General features: G+C 41.5%; 1 protein-coding gene across 3 annotated transcripts; it reads left to right on the top strand.

Annotated features, from left to right (window-relative positions):
• The first annotated feature begins 7,639 nt into the window (after positions 1–7,639).
• LOC124292387 lies at positions 7,640–18,161 on the top strand. Of its 3 annotated transcripts, none has more exons than XM_046729469.1 (7): positions 7,640–7,742; positions 8,565–8,640; positions 15,997–16,146; positions 16,843–16,944; positions 17,288–17,453; positions 17,700–17,729; positions 18,045–18,161. In XM_046729469.1, exons 1-7 carry the CDS (start codon positions 7,735–7,737, stop codon positions 18,119–18,121), a joined length of 609 nt encoding a protein of 202 aa, XP_046585425.1. In that variant the 5' UTR covers positions 7,640–7,734; the 3' UTR covers positions 18,122–18,161. The 3 variants fall into 3 exon arrangements, with proteins under 3 accessions (XP_046585425.1, XP_046585424.1, XP_046585426.1); XM_046729468.1 differs by lacking the exon at positions 18,045–18,161 and adding an exon at positions 17,812–17,865 and having other exon boundaries at positions 17,700–17,776; XM_046729470.1 differs by lacking the exon at positions 17,700–17,729.
• The last annotated feature ends 3,463 nt before the right edge of the window (positions 18,162–21,624 follow it).

Here is a 21,624-nt window from a genome sequence, read left to right as displayed (position 1 = left end):
CGAAACTCTCCTTCTTAGAGTGGTAAATGACCTAAGATGCCTGGTTGATAGAGGTGACGTGGCAATTCTGACACTCTTAGATCTGAGTGCGGCATTTGACACTGTGGACCACAAGATTCTTCTCCATACTCTTGAAAATCACTCTGGAATCGGCGGACAAGCACTGGCCTGGTTCTCTTCATACCTGTCTGCTAGACACCAGTCAGTCACAGTGTTGGGCAGCATCTCACAGAAGATTACTCTGTCATGTGGAGTTCCACAGGGATCTGTTCTAGGCCCAGTGCTCTTCCTGATTTACATCAACCAACTCTCTCTGATCAGTGACAAATTTTTAATACCACACTTTTCCTATGCAGATGACAACCAACTCCTGACAAAGTTCAGACCAAATAATGCCCAATCAACGTTGAAAGAGATTGAGAATTGTACTCTGGAAATCAAGACATGGATGACGGGCAGAAAACTAATACTGAATGACACTAAAACAGAGGTTCTCCTTGTTGGGAAACCAAAGAGCTTGGAGAAATTTAACATCGATAGTGTGAAGATTGGTTCAGCTAACATCACACCGTCAGCTTTGATAAAAGATCTTGGTGCTTATATTGATTCGGGCCTGTCTCTAGATTCGCATGTAGATAAGTTGTGTCATACCTGCTATTACCACCTCAGACTCATTGGGACGATTAGGAAGCACATCACAATGGAAAGTGCCCACACTCTTGTGAGATGCCTTGTAACATCCAGATTGGATTACTGTAATAGCCTTCTATACGGTCTCACCAACGGACATCTCAATAAACTACAAAAAGTCCAAAATACAGCAGCACGTATTATATCCCTTACCACTAAACGAGACCATATCACCCCTGTACTCTCATCATTACACTGGCTTCCAATCAAGTTCCGGATTCACTTCAAACTTCTTTGCATTGTGTATAAATGTTTGCATAATCAAGCTCCTTCATATCTCTCTGAACTTCTCACTGTGTACTCCCCAACCAGAACTCTCAGATCTCAAGACCAATGTCTTCTCTCCGTTCCCAAAGTTCTCCTTTCTTCTTTTGGCAAGAGGTCTTTCCAGTACGCTGGTCCTACTCTGTGGAATTCTCTCCCTCTCCACATAAAGCAGTCTCCCACATTGGAAACTTTCAAAATTAAGTTGAAGACTTTCTTTTTTTCCAAAGCCTATCCCTAAAATCAATCTTTCTGTCATCAATTTCAATGTATACTTATTTTGCTATTTTATCCTCTGTATGCATTGTATGTATGCTTTTATGTAGCGCCTTGAGCATGTATCAGTGGGTGGAAAATGGCGCGCTAAAAATATCCATTATTATTATTATTATTTAAGAAATGAGTTAATTAGAGTGCAGTAATTGCACATCGTCCTTTATATGTCCATTGTCGCCGTCTTTTAAAAAAACCCAAACCTGTACCAATACCGCTATTTGACATACCAATGATCTGTACAGATACAGGTAATAAAGGAATCGAATCAAATCGATCACGGTAGTTGCTGAAGACCCGGATGTTCAAAGGTTTATATTTAATTACATTAGCAAGAGTGTTGTTGTTTTTGCTTCTCTTTTTTTTTTACGATGTTTCCTGTCACATTCGAAATGAGAGACACCGGAGTCGAGATCTTTGGACAAGTTTTTGGTCATCTGTAAAAAAACCAATGGTTTTGGTGAATTTTATACTGTGAATTTCGATCTGCTATTTAAGAGAATGATAGATAATCGCCTGCCCAGTTGGTCCTTTTTACATAAAATGCCTGTCACAACCGTTTGGCATAGACATTTATTTTACAGTAACCAGCCTTTATTGATTTTAAAGCATTTACAGGAAAACATATAGACCTTAGATATTAGGGTTTCGCAGAATGGGAAATGTTTTTCTTATTTTCTTATATTACACCACAGTCTTTCAATCCCAGATGATATGTATTTTCACCATATCGGCAACAAGCCTACCCCTTGTCTCACTATGCCTTTTCTGGTGTTAAGCGTTCGGTGTGCAGATTGACATGGGAATGCTGATAAATAACGCAGCTGACATTATGGAATATTGCTGAGTGTGGAGTAAATAGAGAATCTCACCTGAGTGTCTTTTGATATCTAATATATCACCTAGAGTTGAAAAAGTAACAAATGTCCGAGGCTTGCCGAGGATATTTTTACTTTTATCAACGAGAGTTGATATATTTGATGTCAGACTGACTGAGTTGTGTTATACGTCGCTTTTAGCAATATTCTAGCAACATCACGGCAGGGGACACCAGAAATGGGCTTCATACATTGTGCCCATGTGGGGATTCGAACCCGTTTGATATCAGAAGACACGAGGGTGAGATTCTATTTATCATCAAAAATCACTCTTCATTAATTTTTTAATGATAAATGTACATCTCTGAACACAGTACTGCCATTAGATTTGCAGTGCAGCGATGTCATAGCATTGTGACGTGATCAAGTTCATGACGCCATAGCATTGCCAGGGCATTGTGCAAAATCTACTGCCAAAACGATATCACCTAGGATATCGTCTGATCTCACACAAGCGATATATCCTGTGGAACACAGTTACTACCGCCTTTCAGAAAATGTGTCTCTTGGTTTCACGCCATATGTGCATGCCAAGTTCAGGAAGGTTATGAGGCTGTTATATTGCATCGACAGTATTGATTATTGTACTAATGTCTTCTGTTAAAACAGTATTTTCTTGCAATGAATCTCATGGTTAAAAAAACTGCAAGTATTTACGGATGGCCATACTGCCCCTCAAACTGCTGACAATAAGGGATAGTCACACTGTCCATCAAACTGTAAACAACAACCGATAGCCACACTGTCCCTCAAACTACAAACAAAAACGGATACTCAGTCCATTCATGGTATTGCAGGGGCGGTCGGGCAGCCTAGTGGTTAAAGCGTCCGCTCGTCACGCCGAAGACCCGAGTTCGATTCCCCACATGGGAACAATGTGTGAAGCCCATTTCTGGTAAAACTAAACTCACTCACTCACTCACTCACTCATGGTATTGCACCTCTGCATCTTCAAGAACTCATCTCTCCTTACATGAAAAGAACAGCTCTGCGTTCATCCTCGTCTAATCTGCTCTGTGTACCAAGTGTAACCTCAAATCATTTGGCTACAAGTCTTACCAGAACATGGCATCGGTCACATGGAATTCCTTCCCTGATGAGCTTATGCTGTCTCCAACCCTTGCAAACATTAAGGGGCATCTCAAAACCTTTCTCTACAGAAGGTACTATATCAATGGACTTCAATAATGCCTTGCTAGCGCTATGAGCATACCTGGTGTGGAGTTTGTCGCTATATAAACGGACACATTATTATTAGTTATTTTCTTATTAGTCATACTGCCCCCTTAAACTGCTAACAATAATGGATAGCCATACTGCCGCTAAAACTAAAAACAATAACGGATAGCCATACTGGCCCTTAAACTGCAAACAATAATGGATAACCATACTTGCCATCACACTGCTAACAATAATGGATACCCATACTGCCTCTCAAACTAAACACAATAACGGATAGCCTAGCCGCCTTTCCAACGGCACGAAATAATGTATTGCCACACTACAAACTGCAGCAATAATGGATCTCCAACCTGACCGCCAAACTGCAAGGATTAAAAAAACCTAACAACTTTCGATGTTTACACATTCAGCTTCCTACAGTCATATCACATGACAACCCCAACTCTCCCAACACTCGCGTCACAAGAACAGTAAACTAATTAAAGCCTTCCCGGATTTCATATTCCCTGAACACATCATGTGTGAAGCGTAGTTGTGTTTCAGTAATCGCTACACGTCCAGAGTCGACATATGTTGGTGGATGGTTGTAAAATGAGACTGTTTGGAACCGATTGAAACGGATGTTATATTGTGCGAAAACGAAGAGTGAGGGAGTGAGTTAATATTTCTCGACACATCCATAATATTTCAGCCTTATCGTGACGAGAACAATTAATTATCAGTAAAGATCAATAATATTAGAATGAATAATACTGTTTACGATGAGCAGTAAAACTACTCGTGTATCACAGTTAGAGATAAAACACTCGCATGTAACTAAACACGGGCTATAAATCACCAGCAACTGCGAAAACGAAGAAACAGCTTTGGCCAATGTCATGCTGTCGCACCATTTCCACGAAAATTAATACTCTGTAATTGGTTGTAACACTTACACAAACCTGCCGATCAATACACCACTCACGCGATATAATTCCACATACAAAATAACGAAAATGATGTTTAACTTTCAGCTTTGACTATACGAACAAGCATCAATAAACTGTTAGGGCAGCGGAAACTTTCAGTTGAATTAAATTTGAAATTCTATTCAAGTTGATGGGTATTAAATGATGAAGAATCACATCGAATAGAATAGAATATCGAATAGAAAACACACACTCACTCTGTAATCTTTCCACATGCAGCTTGCCATATGTTACCCCTCCCAACGTTTAGAACTGTACTTAAATGCTAGTTTGAATGTTAATTGATGAGTATTCAGTAAAAAGGAAAAGTATTCAGTACCTAAAACTCTCAGATATTCTGCAGAAGAATGATACTTTCTCATACAAACGTTCAAAGAAGACATATGAAAAAGTGACCTTGTAATACAAACTTAAAATATCATTAATTTAGTTATATTTAATAAGTGTTTTGGTTAAGAATGTGTAGAATCTGCTCATAGACTGAGTAAAACCTTAATTTCGTGGTTGGTAAATGTTTCTGCAACATATTTCATTGGTTTCTGTCTCAACCACATAATCGAGCTTGCTCCTTTAACGAACATTTCTAAGCGTTGTTACAGCTCTTGCTGAGACATTGTATGAGAGTTCCCTGATTTATTTCCTATGAAAACCTTAAGATTTGTATTACACTTGTGGAGGACATTTCCAAGTTTGGTGAATCAGTGACAGAAATTATGTCTGGTGAATGTTCTTATTTTGAGTTGTACCATGTGTTTCTGTGTATTTTCAAATGGATAATTGCGGTACCTGTGCTTGTATTTATGATGGCTGCCATAATTACTAGAGAAGATGCTCACTTTGTATCCCCACTATTTCAAAGTCAACAATAGACGCACGATTACGACGATCCAAAGTGTCTGATGTTACATATCTCAAGTCGTTGAAGCCCTTTCATTTGCATCAAATCAGGGAATGATTATAGATAGGTGCCAAAGTTTCGGCAGAATATGTTCACATTGTATTACCGCAATTTGAAAGTCAATCAAAAACACATACTTATGAAAGCTTTTTGACAAGGATCTGTAATGACCAGTCAATACTGATGCCTTTTTTTATAGATGACATCAGTGAATCCTGGTTCTTCCACATTAAATGTGTGAGATCGGGAATTAAAACTAATGATGAGATTATATAATATGAGAAAATGGTTTTCCCTGTATGATACAGTGAGAATGGTTGGTTGGTTGTTTCACACCGCTATATGGTGGCGGTCTGTTAAAAATGAGTCTGGACCAGATAATCGAGTGATCAACTGCATGGGCATCGATCAACGCAATTTGGATACGATGACATGTGTCAGCCAAGTCTGTGAGCCTGACCACCCTATCCGATTAGTTGCCTCTTCCGACAAGCATGGGTTACTGAAGATCAATTTTAACGGGGATTTTCCGCCCCCTTCAAGGGTACAGTGAGAACGAGTGAGTGAGTGAGTGAGTGAGTGAGTGAGTGAATTTAGTTTTACGCCGCCTTTAGCAATATTCCAGCGCGGGACACCAGAAATAGGCTTCGAACATTGGATCTTTGATGTTACGAGCGAACGCTTTGACCACTAGGCTACCCCACCACCCCACAGTGAAAACGGTCACAATATATACTGAGTCAAAAAAGAAAGTTCACAAAATGTAATTTGAAAAATAATGAATAATTTTTCTCTGATGATACATCTATGTATCCGAAATGGGATCCCTATCTTTCGATTCTAGAAAAACGTTTGCAAAACCAACTCAAACCCATCTATTCGTCGTGTAAATGACGTTAGTGCCAAATCAGGTTTTGCACGTGCAGTCGATCATGTGATCTTCGCATCGAAGTTTTCTTCATATGCACGTGTTTGCATTGGTCTCAAGAATTGAAAAAATACTTTTAAACCACAGTTCTTACGGTACTTGAAATGCCACGATTGTCAAATGTGCAACGTGAACGTGCCGTTGGCATGTTGCAAGCGGGAAGATCAGTTATTGACGTCGCAAGAGCAATGGGATGCAGCCGTCGTAATGTGTATGACTTGCGAGGTCGTCTACAACAAACTGGCACCACTTCTGATCGCCCAAGGTCGGGTCGTCCACGTGTGACGTAACGAGCAGAAGACTGTCAAATCGTCCTACGTCACCTACGTGACAGATTTCTGCCGGCTACACGAACCAGGGCTGAAATGTCAGAGGTCGACTGTCCTCACAGACCATTCGAAATCGTGGGCCAATATTGACGCCGTTTCATCAACGTCAACGTCTGCTGTGGGCCCAACGTCACCTCCGATGGACCCAGAGAGTCTGGAATCGAGTTGTCTTTAGCGATGAATCCAGGTTTACCCTCAGATTCGCGGACGGCAGGCATAGAGTCTGGAGACGACGTCGTGAACGGTATGCCCAATGTTGTGTACAGGAAGTCGACAGATTCGGGGGCGGAAGTTGCATGGTGTGGGGAGCTTTCTGTGGGAACAACCGTTCCCGACGTCTGGTCATCCGTGGAAACCTCACAGCTGCTGCTTACCGCGACCAGGTGCTCACCCCCGAACTCGTTCCTTTCATGGCTGCTCATGGCCCAGGTCTGCAGTTCCAGCATGATAATGCTCGGCCGCATACCGCGATGTTGACACGAAATTTCCTTCAAAACGCTGGAATCAACGTCATGGACTGGCCATCGAGGTCCCCTGACCTTAATCCAATAGAGCACGTTTGGGATGCAAGAGCAATGGCGCAGAATCCCCAACCACGTGTTCACAAGCATCAGACAGTCGATGAGGAGACGGTGTTTGGCAGTGGTGAATGCGCGGGGCGGCCATACACGATATTGAACTGAGAAATTTCGCATTTTTATTTTTGTGACTTGACATTCTGTATACCCATGTTTTGGAACGGCGGTGTAGCTGATGGAACTGATTATGGCACTGTCAGTGTATCGAGTACATCACACAGATCTCAGCAATGAAATAATATCAAGGTAATCATCTTACCATCTCTTGTTCTTTTATAGTGCCCTGAAGAAAGAATGTGAAGTTTCTTTTTTGACTCAGTATAGTACACATAGGTTCTTCATCATGACAAGTACATACTGAGCGTGTTTACCACCATTCCCTGAAAATAATAACTGTTTCCCCGACTAATGCACTCATCTCCTGGTTAAACTGTAATCAAACTATCACATCATAAAACTGTAAATTTGGTATTGAAGTTCTTCACGTTTATCTGACAGAAGATCGCAAGAGATCAAAACTGTGACCTCTGTGTTAATTATCCACATATTCTGACATGATTAATGTTCATCGTAAAATAATTTAAATCCGTGTCTGTCAGAAACATGCAGACAAAGGTCAGAAGGTATGATGCAGGTGAAACGTCATATTTTAACACTGAGGTGCGAACATGTGTTGGTTCATGTTTATAAGCTTGTCAGGAACTCGACTGGACAGCAGTTCCAGCTGTGGGGATCACTGAAGAGACATGTTTTGGTGTGTATATTTTTCAAACATTTTAAAAAATCTATTTTCTGCATGATGTGATATTATTAGATTTGAGACAGGTCACTCTGAGTGTTTTAATTGCCTTCTTTGTTGATGTATGGTGTCGATCATTAAGTTGATGGCAAGACGGTGGTGTGCAGTGTCTCTCACTCAATCGGGGCGGTGGGGTAGCCTAGTGGCTAAAGCATTCACTCATCCGCCGTGATATTGCTGGAATATTGCTAAAAGCGGCGTAAAACTAAACTCATTCCTTGCCACTAAATACTATGGGTGGACGGCACTATTGGAACACTGTAAATACGAGGGATTTTCATTACCATGAAAGAAACCTAAGGCAACTTCAAGGTAACAGCGTGTCACAAAAACCCGTCTCCGGACCAGTAGGATGCTGGGTTAACCTGACATAAGGGCATTCCACCGGTAGGGATTAGTAAGTGAGTGAGTGGGGATATTTAAGGAATATTCCCTCAACATCACAACGGGGGATACCAGAACTGGGCTTTACACATTGTACTCAAGTTGGGAATCGAACCAGGATCTTCGGGGGTGACGCTTAACGCTTAACTACTCGGCTACCCTAGCGCCTCCGTAGGGATTAACATCTATACTGCGTAAAGTGGGTGGCGAGATATTGGTACAAGGTGTGTTTGGTGTAAAGTAACGTCGTAACATGGAAACAGTGACAGGGAAACGGTACTTACATGTATGTTATGTAAGGACTGACAAAATCAAACAAAACAAATACAAACGTATTTCAGATATTGATAAATGACTATCCCTGTTTAGAATATTCGAGTATTATTCCCTCAGGTACTTGCGAGCCGCTATGTTTGCTGTGGCCACTCTCGTCGCACTGCTTCTGCATGGAGCAAGCGGAACAACAGAGGTAAGGGCTGTACATTCTACTTTAGTTACCCGTGTTTCAACTAACCTTATTTCTACATGAGCTGTGTCATTCAGGGCGCTGTACATTCTACTTTAGTTACCCGTGAATCAACTAACCTTATTTCTACATGAGCTGTGTCATTCAGGGCGCTGTACATTCTACTTTAGGTACCCGTGAATCAACTAACCTTATTTCTACATGAGCTGTGTCATTCAGGGCGCTGTACATTCTACTTTAGTTGGATTGAGGTTGGAATGAGGTTGAGTTGGGTTTTGCGTCACATCGGCATTATTCCAGCCATATAGTGACGAGAACACTACTTTTGTTACCCGTGAATCAACTAACCTTATTTCTACATGAGCTGTGTCATTCAGGGCGCTGCACATTCTACTTTAGTTACCTGTGAATCAACTAACCTTATTTCTAAATGTACCCTCTGTCATTGGATCCAGAACAATATCCTTTCGACTACCAAATAACAGCTCTATTTTCACAGCAGAAGCAAACGCCATATTAACAGCTCTTAAATATATTAATAAACACCGTAAATATAAACAATACATAATATGTTCCGATTCTATTTCGTGTCCTCAGGTTTTTAAGAATCTTTCTTGTAAACATCCACTTTCATTTGAAATGATTGAATTGTATAATGAGCTCGCTACTGGCCAATACGACATCGTCTTTTGTTGGTTACCCAGCCACGTTGGCATTTCTGGGAACACAATGGCCGATCGTGCTGATAAGGCAGCACTCAACAAATCTGTGACACCACCTCTGATCCCATACTCTGATTACAAAGCTGCTATTAGATGTTATATCCGTGATCTGATGCAAAAGAAGTGGGACACCCAAGTAGGTATCAATAAATTACATGCACTAAAACCAACTATCGGTTACACCTACTTGGGTTGTCAGTCCAGATTTGAAGAGGTCATCACACGACGATGTCGTATTGGCCACACTAGACATACTCATGAGTACTTATTAAAAGGTGAGGATCCTCCGTTTTGTATCCCTTGTGATGAAAGAATCACGGTCAATCATGTCCTGCTTGACTGTGTTGAATATTCCATCACAAGGGATTTCTATTTCAAATCACAAACTATGAAGGATCTTTTTAGTAATATAAGTTCTCATTTAATTATTGCATTTTAAAAAGAATTAGACTTGTTAACTGATTTGTAAATAGATATATATTTTATTATTGGTAGTTTAGATTAGTAACTGAGATTGTTAGTGGCTGTACCCTCAAAGGGGGTTGAAGTAGCGTAAAATTATTGTCCTCCTGAGAGGGTACGTAAGTCCTGAAACATTCAAAGGAAATTTAAATTTACCAGCTGTTTTAAATGTAGTATTCTTGTCATTTTAATTTTGGCTAAATTTGACTTCAATCGCCAGCGGCTGAAGGGATGATATAAATCCAACTAGGGTCCATGCAGATAGCAAAAGTAATGTAAGTCCCCATGGTCCCTAGTTTGGTGATCTACCTTCGGTTGTTGGCGATCTATAGCCAGTTTTTATATTGTATTGTCCAAATAATGCTATCAGTTTAATTTTCCACAATAGTTTTAGTTGTAATTGTGATATTCTAGTTGTTTTACTGTCCTTCGTGGACAGGTTTTTATAATATACATCTATTCCATTTCAATGTCACATATGTTCTCGTCACGACATGGCTGAAATATTGCCGATGTGACGTTAAATAATAACTCACTCACTCACTCTAAATGTACCACGACATTCAAAGCACTATACATTATACTTCAGTTTTGCGTGAATCAACTAACCTTATTTCTAAATGATACTGTGCGTTATTGTCCAGTGTGCTCAGTAGACCGTAGGTAATAACATAGTGTGCTCACTATCCTGTACGTTATATTCTATTCTAATTCAACTTAGTATGTAACACGAGTTCTGAGGTCAATGCTATAAATTTCTGACCGTATAATCAGCATATTGAAAACCGATTCACCAAAACCTTTGAATGTATCTCTAAACTAAAGGGGTAACGCTGTTTACGCGTCGCCGTTATAACTAAATTTGCGGCTATATAACCATCGGTATACGTCCCCAATTCGTGAAACACAGTACAGTTAAGTGTTTTCAGAATGCTATGGGTTATTGTCCAATGTGCTCAGTATGCTGTAGGTAGTAATAGAGGGTGCTCATGATATTGTACGTTATTGTCCAGTGTGCTCACGATTCTGTACGTTACTGTCCTGTGTGCTCAAGATAGTGTACGTTATTGCCCAGTGTGCTCAAGATATTGTACGTGATTGTCCAGTGTGCTCACGATACAGTACGTTATTGTTCAGTGTGCTCAGGATACTGTACGTTATTGTCCAGTGTGCTCACGATACTGTACGTTATTGTCCAGTGTGCTCAAGATATTGTACGTTATTGTCTAGTGTGAACACGATGCTGTACGTTATTGTCCAGTGTGCTCATGATACTGTACGTTATTGTACAGTGTGCTAACGATACTGTACGTTATTGCCCAGTGTGCTCAAGATACAGTACTTTATTGTACAGTGTGCTCACGATACTGTACGTTATTGTCCAGTGTGCTCACCATACTGTACGTTATTGTCAAGTGTGCTCACGATACTGTACGTTATTGTCCCGTGTGCTCATGACACTGTACGTTATTGTCCAGTGTGTTCAAGATACTGTACGTTATTGTCCAGTGTGCTCAGGATATTGAACATTATTGTCCAGTGTGCTCAAGATATTGTACCATATTGTCCAGTGTGCTCACGTTACTGTACGTTATTGTCCAGTGTGCTCAAGATACAGTACGTTATTGTTCAGTGTGCTCAGGATACTGTACGTTATTGTCCAGTGTGCTCAAGATACAGTACGTTATTGTCCAGTGTGCTCAAGATACTGTACGTTATTGTCCAGTGTGCTCAAGATATTGTACCATATTGTCCTGTGTGCTCACGATAATGTACGTTAGTGTCCAGTGTGCTCAAGATATTGTACGTTATTGTCCAGTGTGCTCACGATACAGTACGTTATTGTCCAGTGTGCTCAAGCTATTGTACGTTATTGTCCAGTGTGCTAACGATATTGTACGTTATTGTCTAGTGTGCTCACGACGTTGTTCGTTATTGTCCCTAGTGTTCAAGATAGCGTACGTTATTGCCCATTGTACTCACCATACTGTATGTTATTGTCCAGTGTGCTCAATATACTCTACGATATTGTCCAGTGTGCTCAAGATTCTGTACGTTAATGTCCAGTGTGCTCACGATACAGTACGTTATTGTCCAGTGTTCTCACGATACTGTACGTTATTGTCCAATGTGACCAAGATACAGTACGTTATTGTCCGGTGTGTTCACGATACTGTTCTTTACTGTCCGGTGTGCTCACGATACTGTACGTTATTGTCCACTGTGCTCAGGATACTGTACGTTATTGTCCAGTGTGCTCAGGATACTGTGCTTTATTGTCCAGTGTGCTCACGATACTGTGCTTTACTGGCTAGTGTGCTCAAGATACTGTACGTTATTGTCCAGTGTGCTCACGATACTGTTCGTTATTGACCAGTGTGCTCACGATACTGTGTTTTATTGTCCAGTGTGCTCAATATACTGTACGTTATTGTCCAGTGTGCTGAGGATACTGTACGTTATTGTCCAGTGTGCCCACGATACTGTGCTTTACTGTCCGGTGTGCTCACGATACTGTATGTTATTGTCCAGTGTGCTCACGATGCTGTACGCTATTGTCCAGTGTGCTCACAATTCTGTACGTTATTGTCCAGTCAGCTCACGATACTGTACGTTATTGTCCAGTGTGCTCAGGATACTGAGCTTTATTTCCAGTGTGCTCACGATACTGTGCTTTACTGTCCAGTGTGCTCAAGATACTGTACGTTATTGTCCAGTGTGCTCAATATATTGTACGTCATTGTCCAGTGTGTTCGGGATATAGAACGTTATTGTCCAATGTGCCCACGATACAGTACTTGAATGTCCAGTGTTCTGACGATTCTGAACGTTAATGTCCAGTGTGCTCACGGAACAGTACGTTATTGTGCAGTGTGCTCACGATATAGAGCTTTATTGTCCAGTGAGCTCACGATACTGTACGCCATTGTCCAGTGTGCTCAGGATACTGTCCGTTAATGGCCAGTGTGCTCACGAGAGAGTACCTTATTGTCCAGTGTGCTTAAGATAATGTACGTTATTGTCCAGTGTGCTCACAATACTGTGCTTTACTTTCCAGTGTTCTCACGATACTGTACGTTATTGTCCAGTGTGCTCACGATTCTGTACGTTATTGTCCAGTGTGATCACGATGCTGTACGTTATTGTACAGTGTGCTCAAGATACTGTACGTTATTGCCCAATTTGCTCACGATACTGTACGTTATTGTCCAGTGTGCACACGATACTGCACGTTATTGTCAAGTGTGCTCACGATACTGTGCTTTACTGTCCAGTGTGCTCACGATACTGTACGTTATTGTCCAGTGTGCTCCGACACAGTGCTTTATTGTCCAGTGTGCTCACGATACTGTACGTTTTTGTCCAGTGTGCTCACGATACTGTACACTATTGTCCAGTGGGCTCAAGATACTGTACGTTATTGTCCAGTGTGCTCACGATACTGTGCTTTATTGTCCAGTGTGCTCACGATACTGAACGTTATTGTCCAGTGTGCTCACGATACTGTGCTTTATTCGCCAGTGTGCTCACGATGCTTTACGTTATTGTCCAGTGTACCCAAGATACTGTTCGCTATTGTCCAGTGCGCTCACGATACTGTACGTTATTACCCAGTGTGCTCACGATACAGTACTTTATTGTACAGTGTGCTCACGATACTGCACGTTATTGTCCACTGTGCTAAAGATACTGTACGATGTTGTACAGTGTGCTCACGATACTGTGCTTTATTGTCCAGTGTGCTTACGATTCTTTTCGATATTGTCCAATGTGCTCTCGATACAGTACGTTATTGTCCAGTGTGCTCACGATTTCGTACGTTATTGTCCAGTGTGCTGAAGATACAGTGCTTTATTGTCCACTGTGCTCACGATAGTGTGCTTTATTGTCCAATGTGACCAAGATACAGTACGTTATTGTCCAGTGTGCTCAAGACACTGTGCTTTAGTGTCCTGTGTGCTCAAGATACTTTACGTTATAGTCCAGTGTGCTCACGATACTGTCCGTTAATGGCCAGTGTGCTCACGATAGAGTACCTTATTGTCCAGTCTGCTTAAGATAATGTACGTTATTGTCCAGTGTGCTCACAATACTGTGCTTTACTTTCCAGTGTGCTCACGATACTGTACGCTATTGTCCAGTGTGCTCCCAATTCTTTCCGTTATTGTCCAGTGTGCTCACGATGCTTTACGTTATTGTACAGTGTGCTCAAGACACTGTACGTTATTGTCTAGTGTGCTCAGGATACTGTACGCTATTGTCCAGTGTGCTCACGATACTGCACGTTATTGTCCAGTGTGCTCACGATACTGTGCTTTACTGTCCAGTGTGCTCAAGATACTGTACGTTATTGTCCAGTGTGCTCACGATACTGGACGTTAATGTCCAGTGTGCTCACGATACTGTACGTTTTTGTCCAGTCTGCTCCGTCCGATACAGTGCTTTATTGTTCAGTGTGCTCCGATACTGTGCTTTACTGTCCAGTGTGCTCACGATACTGTACGTTTTTGTCCAGTGTGCTCCGATACTGTGCTTTACTGTCCAGTGTGCTCAAGATACTGTACGTAATTGTCCAGTGTGCTACGACACAGTGCTTTATTGTCCAGTGTGCTAAACATACTGTACGATGCTGTACAGTGTGCTCACGATACTGCACGTTATTGCCCAGTGTGCTCCGATACAGTGCTTTATTGTCCAGTGTGCTAAACATACTGTACGATGCTGTACAGTGTGCTCACGATACTGTACGTTATTGCCCAGTGTGCTCACGATACAGTACGTTATTGTCCAGTGTGCTCTAGATACTGTACGATATTGTCCAATGTGCTCGCGCTGCTGTGCTTAATTGTCTAGTGTGCTTATGATACTGTACGTTATTGTCCAGTGTGCTCACGATACCGTACGTTATTGTCCAGTGTGCTCACGATACAGTGCTTTATTGTTCAGTGTGCTCCGATACTGTGCTTTACTGTCCAGTGTGCTCACGATACTGTACGTTTTTGTCCAGTGTGCTCCGATACTATGCTGTACTGTCCATTGTGCTAAACATACTGTACGATGCTGTACAGTGTGCTCACGATACTGTACGTTATTGCCCAGTGTGCTCCGATACAGTGCTTTATTGTCCAGTGTGCTAAACATATTGTACGATGCTGTACAGTGTGCTCACGATACTGTACGTTATTGCGCAGTGTGCTCACGATACAGTACGTTATTGTCCAGTGTGCTCTAGATACTGTACGATATTGTCCAATGTGCTCGCGCTGCTGTGCTTAATTGTCTAGTGTGCTTATGATACTGTACGTTATTGTCCAGTGTGCTCATGATACCGTACGTTATTGTGCAGTGTGCTCACGATTCTGTACGTTATTGTCCAGTGTGCTCACGATACTGTACGCTAGTGTCCAGTGTGATCAAGATACTGTACGTTATTGTCCAGTGTGCTCATGATATTGTACGCTATTGTCCAGTGTGCTTACGATTCTGTACGTTATTGTCCAGTGTGCTCAAGATATTGTACGTTATTGTCCAGTGTGCTCAAGATACTGTACGTCATTGTCCAGTGTGATGAATATGATGTACGTTATTGTCCTGTGTGCTCACGATACTGTACGTTATTGCCCAGTGTGCTCAAGATACTGTATGTTAATGTCCAGTGTGCTCACGATAGAGAACTTTATTGTCCAGTGTGCTCAATATATTGTACGTCATTGTCCAGTGTGCTCACGGTACAGAACGTTATTGTCCAATATGCTCACGACACAGTATGTTAATGTCCAGTGTGCTCAAGATGCTGTACGTTATTGTCCAGTGTGCTCACGAAATAGTACGTTATTGTGCAGTGTGCTCACGATAATGTACGTTAATGGCCAGTGTGCTCACGATAATGTACGTTATTGTCCAGAGTGCTCACGGTACAGTACGTTATTGTTCAGTGTGCTCACGATAATGTACGTTATTGTCCAGTGTGCTCACGATACTGTACGTTATTTTCCACGTGATCATCACAGTTTAGGAAGTGAATTGTAGCCATGCCAAACTTTCAGACGTGTTTGGCATGTGAGGAAAAATGGTATTCGTTATATCATGGTATGTTCAAATCAAGGTTATATCTTAGATCAAGACTTTGTACTTCTAATCACGGTATACTGAGGACAATCTCTCTATATTATAGTTTGCTCACGGTGCCGTGACACCCGGGAATGGAGAGGTCATCCCTATGGACATCGAGCTGCACGACAACAGTATGATAACCTACCCAGGAACACCTGACCCGCCTCAAAAATGCTTCAAGAAGTCAATCAACTACCATGACTTTACAAAGGTACACGTGCATCTGAAATATATGCTCCGTATAAAGGTCAGGCTGCCTTTGTGTGGTTTAAACGGTAGTCAACTACCATGACTTTACAAATACTCAACTGCCATGACTTTACAAATACTCAACTGCCATGACTTTACAAATAGTGAAGTTCCATGACTTTACAAAGGTACATATGCATCTGAAATAAGTGCTCCATGATCTCCAGCTAGTGACCTAGCCAAGGCCTTCAGCTGCCTTAACGTGTTTTGAATTGTTGTATATAATCAACTACCATGACTTTACAAAGGTATATATGCATCTGAAATAAGTGCTCAATGGTAGCTAGCGACGTGGCAAAGTTCATGTTGTAGCGTGTTTTAAACAGAAATCGCTTAAATTAATATTATGTGTAAAAATAAAATTGTTCTTGTCACTGCATGGCTGAAACAACGCTTACTTAAAATTATAACTCTCTCAAAGAAACATACATCGTGATGTATATGGGTGATGACATATTTGATAGCTGCTACCCATCTACATGAGGTCGTTCAGGGGGGCGCAAGGAATTGAATAACATCTTGGTTAGTAGGATAGAGAATCGGTGAAGATTGTTGCAACAAACTGAACATAAATTATGGAAACAAATTTGAAATTCAGAGACAGTATTAAATATCTGACATATGCCAGTTAAACGTCTATTTCATGTATATTTTGCAGGGCTTAGTGGCTATGAAGATCACCGAAAAAAATACTTGTTTTGTGAAGCCATCTGACGAGACATACGACGACATTAAGAAGGTCGTAGACAACATCGAAAAGGTGTGTCACATTAACAGCTGATGCATATTGCAACTGAGGCTTTTCATTATTTTATTCCATTTTCGCTGACACTTTTTCTTTCTTTCTTGGAATTGATCTTCAGTAACCCATGCTTGTCATAAGAGGCGACTAACGGGATCGGGTGGTCAGGCTCGCTGACTTGGCTGACACATGTCATCGTATCCCAGTTGCGTGGATCGATGATGTTGATCACAGGATTGTCTGGTCCAGACTTGATGTTTCACAGACCGCCGCCATGTAACTGGAATATTGCTGAGTGTGGAGTAAAACTAAACTCACTCACTCAACCTATCATTCTGTTCATCCTGTGTTCACCATGCAGGGAGAGAAAGCACCAAAGGTTCAAGCTACTGAAGAGTGGGTCGTTCCCAAAACGCCATTACCTGCAGAAGAGATCGAACAGAAAGTGGGAAAGAGGATAGCAAAGTTCTGTAGCGGCTGCAAAGTGCATCTCCTCCAAGACGGCAAAGTGATCAGGGCTGCTGCAGGTGAGCGGTTGTCATCGTTGCGCACCACACAAAACTATGAGCTATCAGGAGGTCCTTTCTCGACCTTTCGAAACGAGCCAAATATGTCAAGAGTACGAGATTAAATATGTATTGGATGCGTAGTCATGGTTGATCATATGCAATACTCAGCTGGACGTCAATAATCCTTATGTCATCTGGTTATTTTAATCTTATCTGGCTTACACGATGCAAATGCTGTAGTCAAGTAAACAATTGCTATTTCAGATGTCCCGAGAGTAACCGCGAAAAGAGGTGGTAAGTTTTCAACTTCATCTGTAAGTAATATCGAAAAGAATACCAAGGTTGATATTTGAAGATGCTAAAATGAAATTTCGAGATTCACATAAAGTTTAAATTTCAAGACAATGATCTTTAAATGTCAAGATAAGATTTTAAAATTTGAAGATCATCATCTTGAAATTTCAAAATAAATTTTTAATGTCCTCAAAACCCAACCAGAGTGGCCCAAAACGGCTTCCGTAAAGTACACAGCTGTGTTGATGTAGAGATACAGCGATATTTTTATCAGGTTTAATCACTAATACAAAAACCAATTATTCGCTTCCACAGCTGTGAGGAACCGGTCTAAGAGATGGTGGGGTGGATGGTGCCTGTTCTGCTGGGGATGTGTAGTGTCTGGAAAATAAAGACACAGCCCGACCATGCAATAAATGTGGCGTCACCTGACTCTGGTTCTGCGTTTTATATTGCCTTTTAAATTATTTTTTTTTTAAATTCATGTCAAATATGTTGTTTAACGCCGCACTAAGCAATATTCCAGCTATACGGCGACGGTCAGTAAATAATCGTGTCTGGACCAGACAATCCAGTGATCAACAGCATGGACATCGATCTACACAACTGGGATACGATGACATGCATCAACTAGGTCAGCGATCTTGACAATCTGATCCCTGTTTGTTAAAGATCAATTCTTACCCGGATCTTCACGGGTTCGTCAATACCAATTCAATTAAAGTTTTCATGATGAATTCATGTAAAATATGTCGTTTCGTACTCAGCTAATGCTGAAACTGTAGTGGGGTCGGTGGAAAACTAGCAACTATCAGACAGAGACTCAGACATACTGACAACATGGGAATATATACTATCCCAAAAAAGAAACGCATAGGCGTTTTGTATTCTTTAAAATCTATTAATTGCCTATTGTGTTCAAACAATCGTCAAAATATGTAACAAAAATGTTGATAACATGATTTTACACCCCAAAAAATCGACTTTACCTGAAAATACTGATTCTGATGAGATTTCTTACAAAGATTAAAAAGGCGTCACCACAACCTAACAGAAATCTCTTTCCAGTTTAAATTGTGTAGCAAAAAGCATGCACTGTTTGGCTATAAAAATCCAATATAGAACAAACTTTATGGATAACAACTTCTTTTTATTCGTGAGTGCGACGTTCCGATTACAGATTCTTGTACCGTTGTCAACGGTACAAGAATCTATATCGAAACGTTGCATAAAAAGTTATTATCCATAAAGTTTGTTCTATATTGTACTTCCCAACTTCTAATATGCCACTCAAAGAAGTTATAAAAATCCAGATTACTTTCGGAAATCGGCATTCGTTTTGAAGGAGTTGCAAGGTCAAATCACTACGCCACGTCTTGACGCTGCGACACAGAACATCACCATTGGAAGATTACACGCTGGAGATTACCAATCGTCTGTTGCCAGGCGTTTGAATGTTAGTCTGAGCACGATATCACGGCTTACAACTCTTTACAACCAAACAGGTATAACAAATGACCCTCCCCGTACAGGCAGACCTCGAGTCACCACTGTAGTCCAAGATCGGTACATCCAGGTACTACATCTGCTTGATCGTACTGCCACGGGTGAGAGCACAGCAGCTAGGGTGCCTGGACTTCGGAGGATATCCGATCAAGCTGTACGGAACGGGTTGAGAGAGATTGGACTGAGAGCCAGGAGACCCGACGTCGGGTCCGTGCTACGTCGCCACCATGGCGCTCAGTGTCTCCGTTATGTAAAATTATCCACTTGGTTGTATAGACATTTCCTTCTTCTAAGCTGATGCAAAAAATCATTTCCTGAAGTCTGTTTGTGGACGGGTTATACATTTTTGAAAATACAACATTTTCGCAACAAATTTCTGGGTTATGCGTTTCTTTTTTTTAATGGTATATATTTATGCGGTCGAACCCTGTTGTCCGAACACAAGGAGACTAGATAATGTTTAGATACATCGTCGACAGATCCAGCTGTGCCTTATGATGGTCCCGGTCAGCCAACAAGATGTTTACACGGTCATCAATGCTTCAGTGATTAAGGCTTTTGCTAATAGTATGACATGTCACTTAATCAAGGCATCCGTTACACAGATACAACCAACAGTCTTTGGTTTTTCACACACTCCTCTGTTGTTAAGGTTGGGCGCCGGGGTAGCCAAGTGGTTAAAGTGTTCGTTCGTCTCGCTGAAGACCCGTGTTCGACTCCCCACATGGGTACAACGTGTGACCCCCGTCGTGATATTGATGGAATATTGCTAAAAACTAAACACGAACTTGGCAATCAGTCATGTTGGCCATTCCTCAAGACCTCAAAATCCCATGAGGCATTCAAATTTATATCAAGAAGTGCACAGCCTTTTTCTCACACTATCAGTATATCACACACATAATATTTGAAACAACACCCCCCCCCAAAACCCAGCTAATTTTATGAATCCGATAGTTACTTTAGATACTTTCCTGAAAATACTATATTCAATGCAAACGATTTGTTAACTCAATGTGAAAATTTATTTAATTGTAAGTAATTTAATGCGAAATTTGATTAATGTGAGTAAAATGCTATATTCGAAAATTTAACAATATTATTATTAATACGCCTACAGTGAAGTGTATCTTATACACTCTGAGCGAGCGTATTCCAAACTGCTGCTCGTATTACCAAGATGCATCACATAAGAAACATCCATTTCTGATACGCGTAATAAAGTCGAGGCATGAGCAAGCTACCGTAAATCTAGAGAAAATAGTGTCAGCTCCCGGGTCAGAGATAGATAGACTAGCGGCGTCCAGGAGATTTCTATGGTCTACCTGAACAGCAAAATGAATCGTTTGAGTCGTGTAAGGATTAATATTGTGTCAGTTTTGAATCGACATATGGAGTGGAGTAAAGGCGATATTTTATGGGCGCATTGCATAGGTAGAAACTCCAAACCCGATAAACCACGCCCACTTATGGCCAAGTTTAATCACACTGATGAGAAGACCTCTGAACTCAAACATCGAGACACGTTGAGAAGTAGTGAGATAGGCGTGGCTAACGATCTCAGAGAGAGACACGTTGAGAAATAGTGTGATAGGCGTAGCTAACGTTCTCAGAGAGAGACACGTTGAAAAGTAGTGGGATAGGCGTGGCTAACGATCTCAGAGAGAAACGCGTTGAGAAGTAGTGGGATGGGCGTGGCTAACGATCTCAGAGAAAAACGCGTTGAGAAGTATTGGGAAAGGCGTAGCTAACGATCTCACAGAGACACGTTGAGAAGTAGCGGGATAGGCGTAGCTAACGATCTCACAGAGAGAAACGTTGAGAAGTAGCGGGATAGGCGTGGCTAACGATCTCACAGAGAGACACGTTGAGAAGTAGGGGATAGGCGTAGCTAACGATCTCACAGAGAGACACGTTGAGAAGTATTGGGAAAGGCGTAGCTAACGATCTCACAGAGACACGTTGAGAAGTAGCGGGATAGGCGTAGCTAACGATCTCACAGAGAGAAACGTTGAGAAGTAGCGGGATAGGCGTGGCTAACGATCTCACAGAGAGACACGTTGAGAAGTAGGGGATAGGCGTAGCTAACGATCTCACAGAGAGACACGTTGAGAAGTAGTGGGATAGGCGTAGCTAACGATCTCACAGAGAGACACGTTGAGAAGTAGTGGGATAGGCGTAGCTAACGATCTAACAGAGAGACACTCTGGCTGACCTTCGTAGTAAAGGACTCGATGCCTACAAGAACGGTAGACTGGAAACAAGACCAATGCAAGACAGCGATACACCTTGCAGATTCCTTCAAGTCAAGCCAGTGTCTAGAGGTCCTGAGCTGAACAAAGCACAGACACTGACGTCATCTCCCCACCCCCATCAGGCGCTTTTACAG

The sequence above is a fragment of the Haliotis rubra genome, unplaced genomic scaffold (assembly GCF_003918875.1).
Source record: "Haliotis rubra isolate DU_JTF1 unplaced genomic scaffold, ASM391887v1 Scf516, whole genome shotgun sequence".
In the NCBI taxonomy this organism is placed as follows: domain Eukaryota; kingdom Metazoa; phylum Mollusca; class Gastropoda; order Lepetellida; family Haliotidae; genus Haliotis; species Haliotis rubra.
Note: the sequence above shows the minus strand (reverse complement) of the source record. Positions and strands in the feature narration are given on the sequence as shown.

Coding starts and splice junctions, on each gene's coding strand:
- LOC124292387 (XM_046729468.1), top strand. Junction 16,147..16,842: donor ACTACCATGACTTTACAAAG/GTACACGTGCAT, acceptor TATATTTTGCAG/GGCTTAGTGGCTATGAAGAT. Junction 17,777..17,811: donor ATATCGAAAAGAATACCAAG/GTTGATATTTGA, acceptor TGAAATTTCGAG/ATTCACATAAAGTTTAAATT.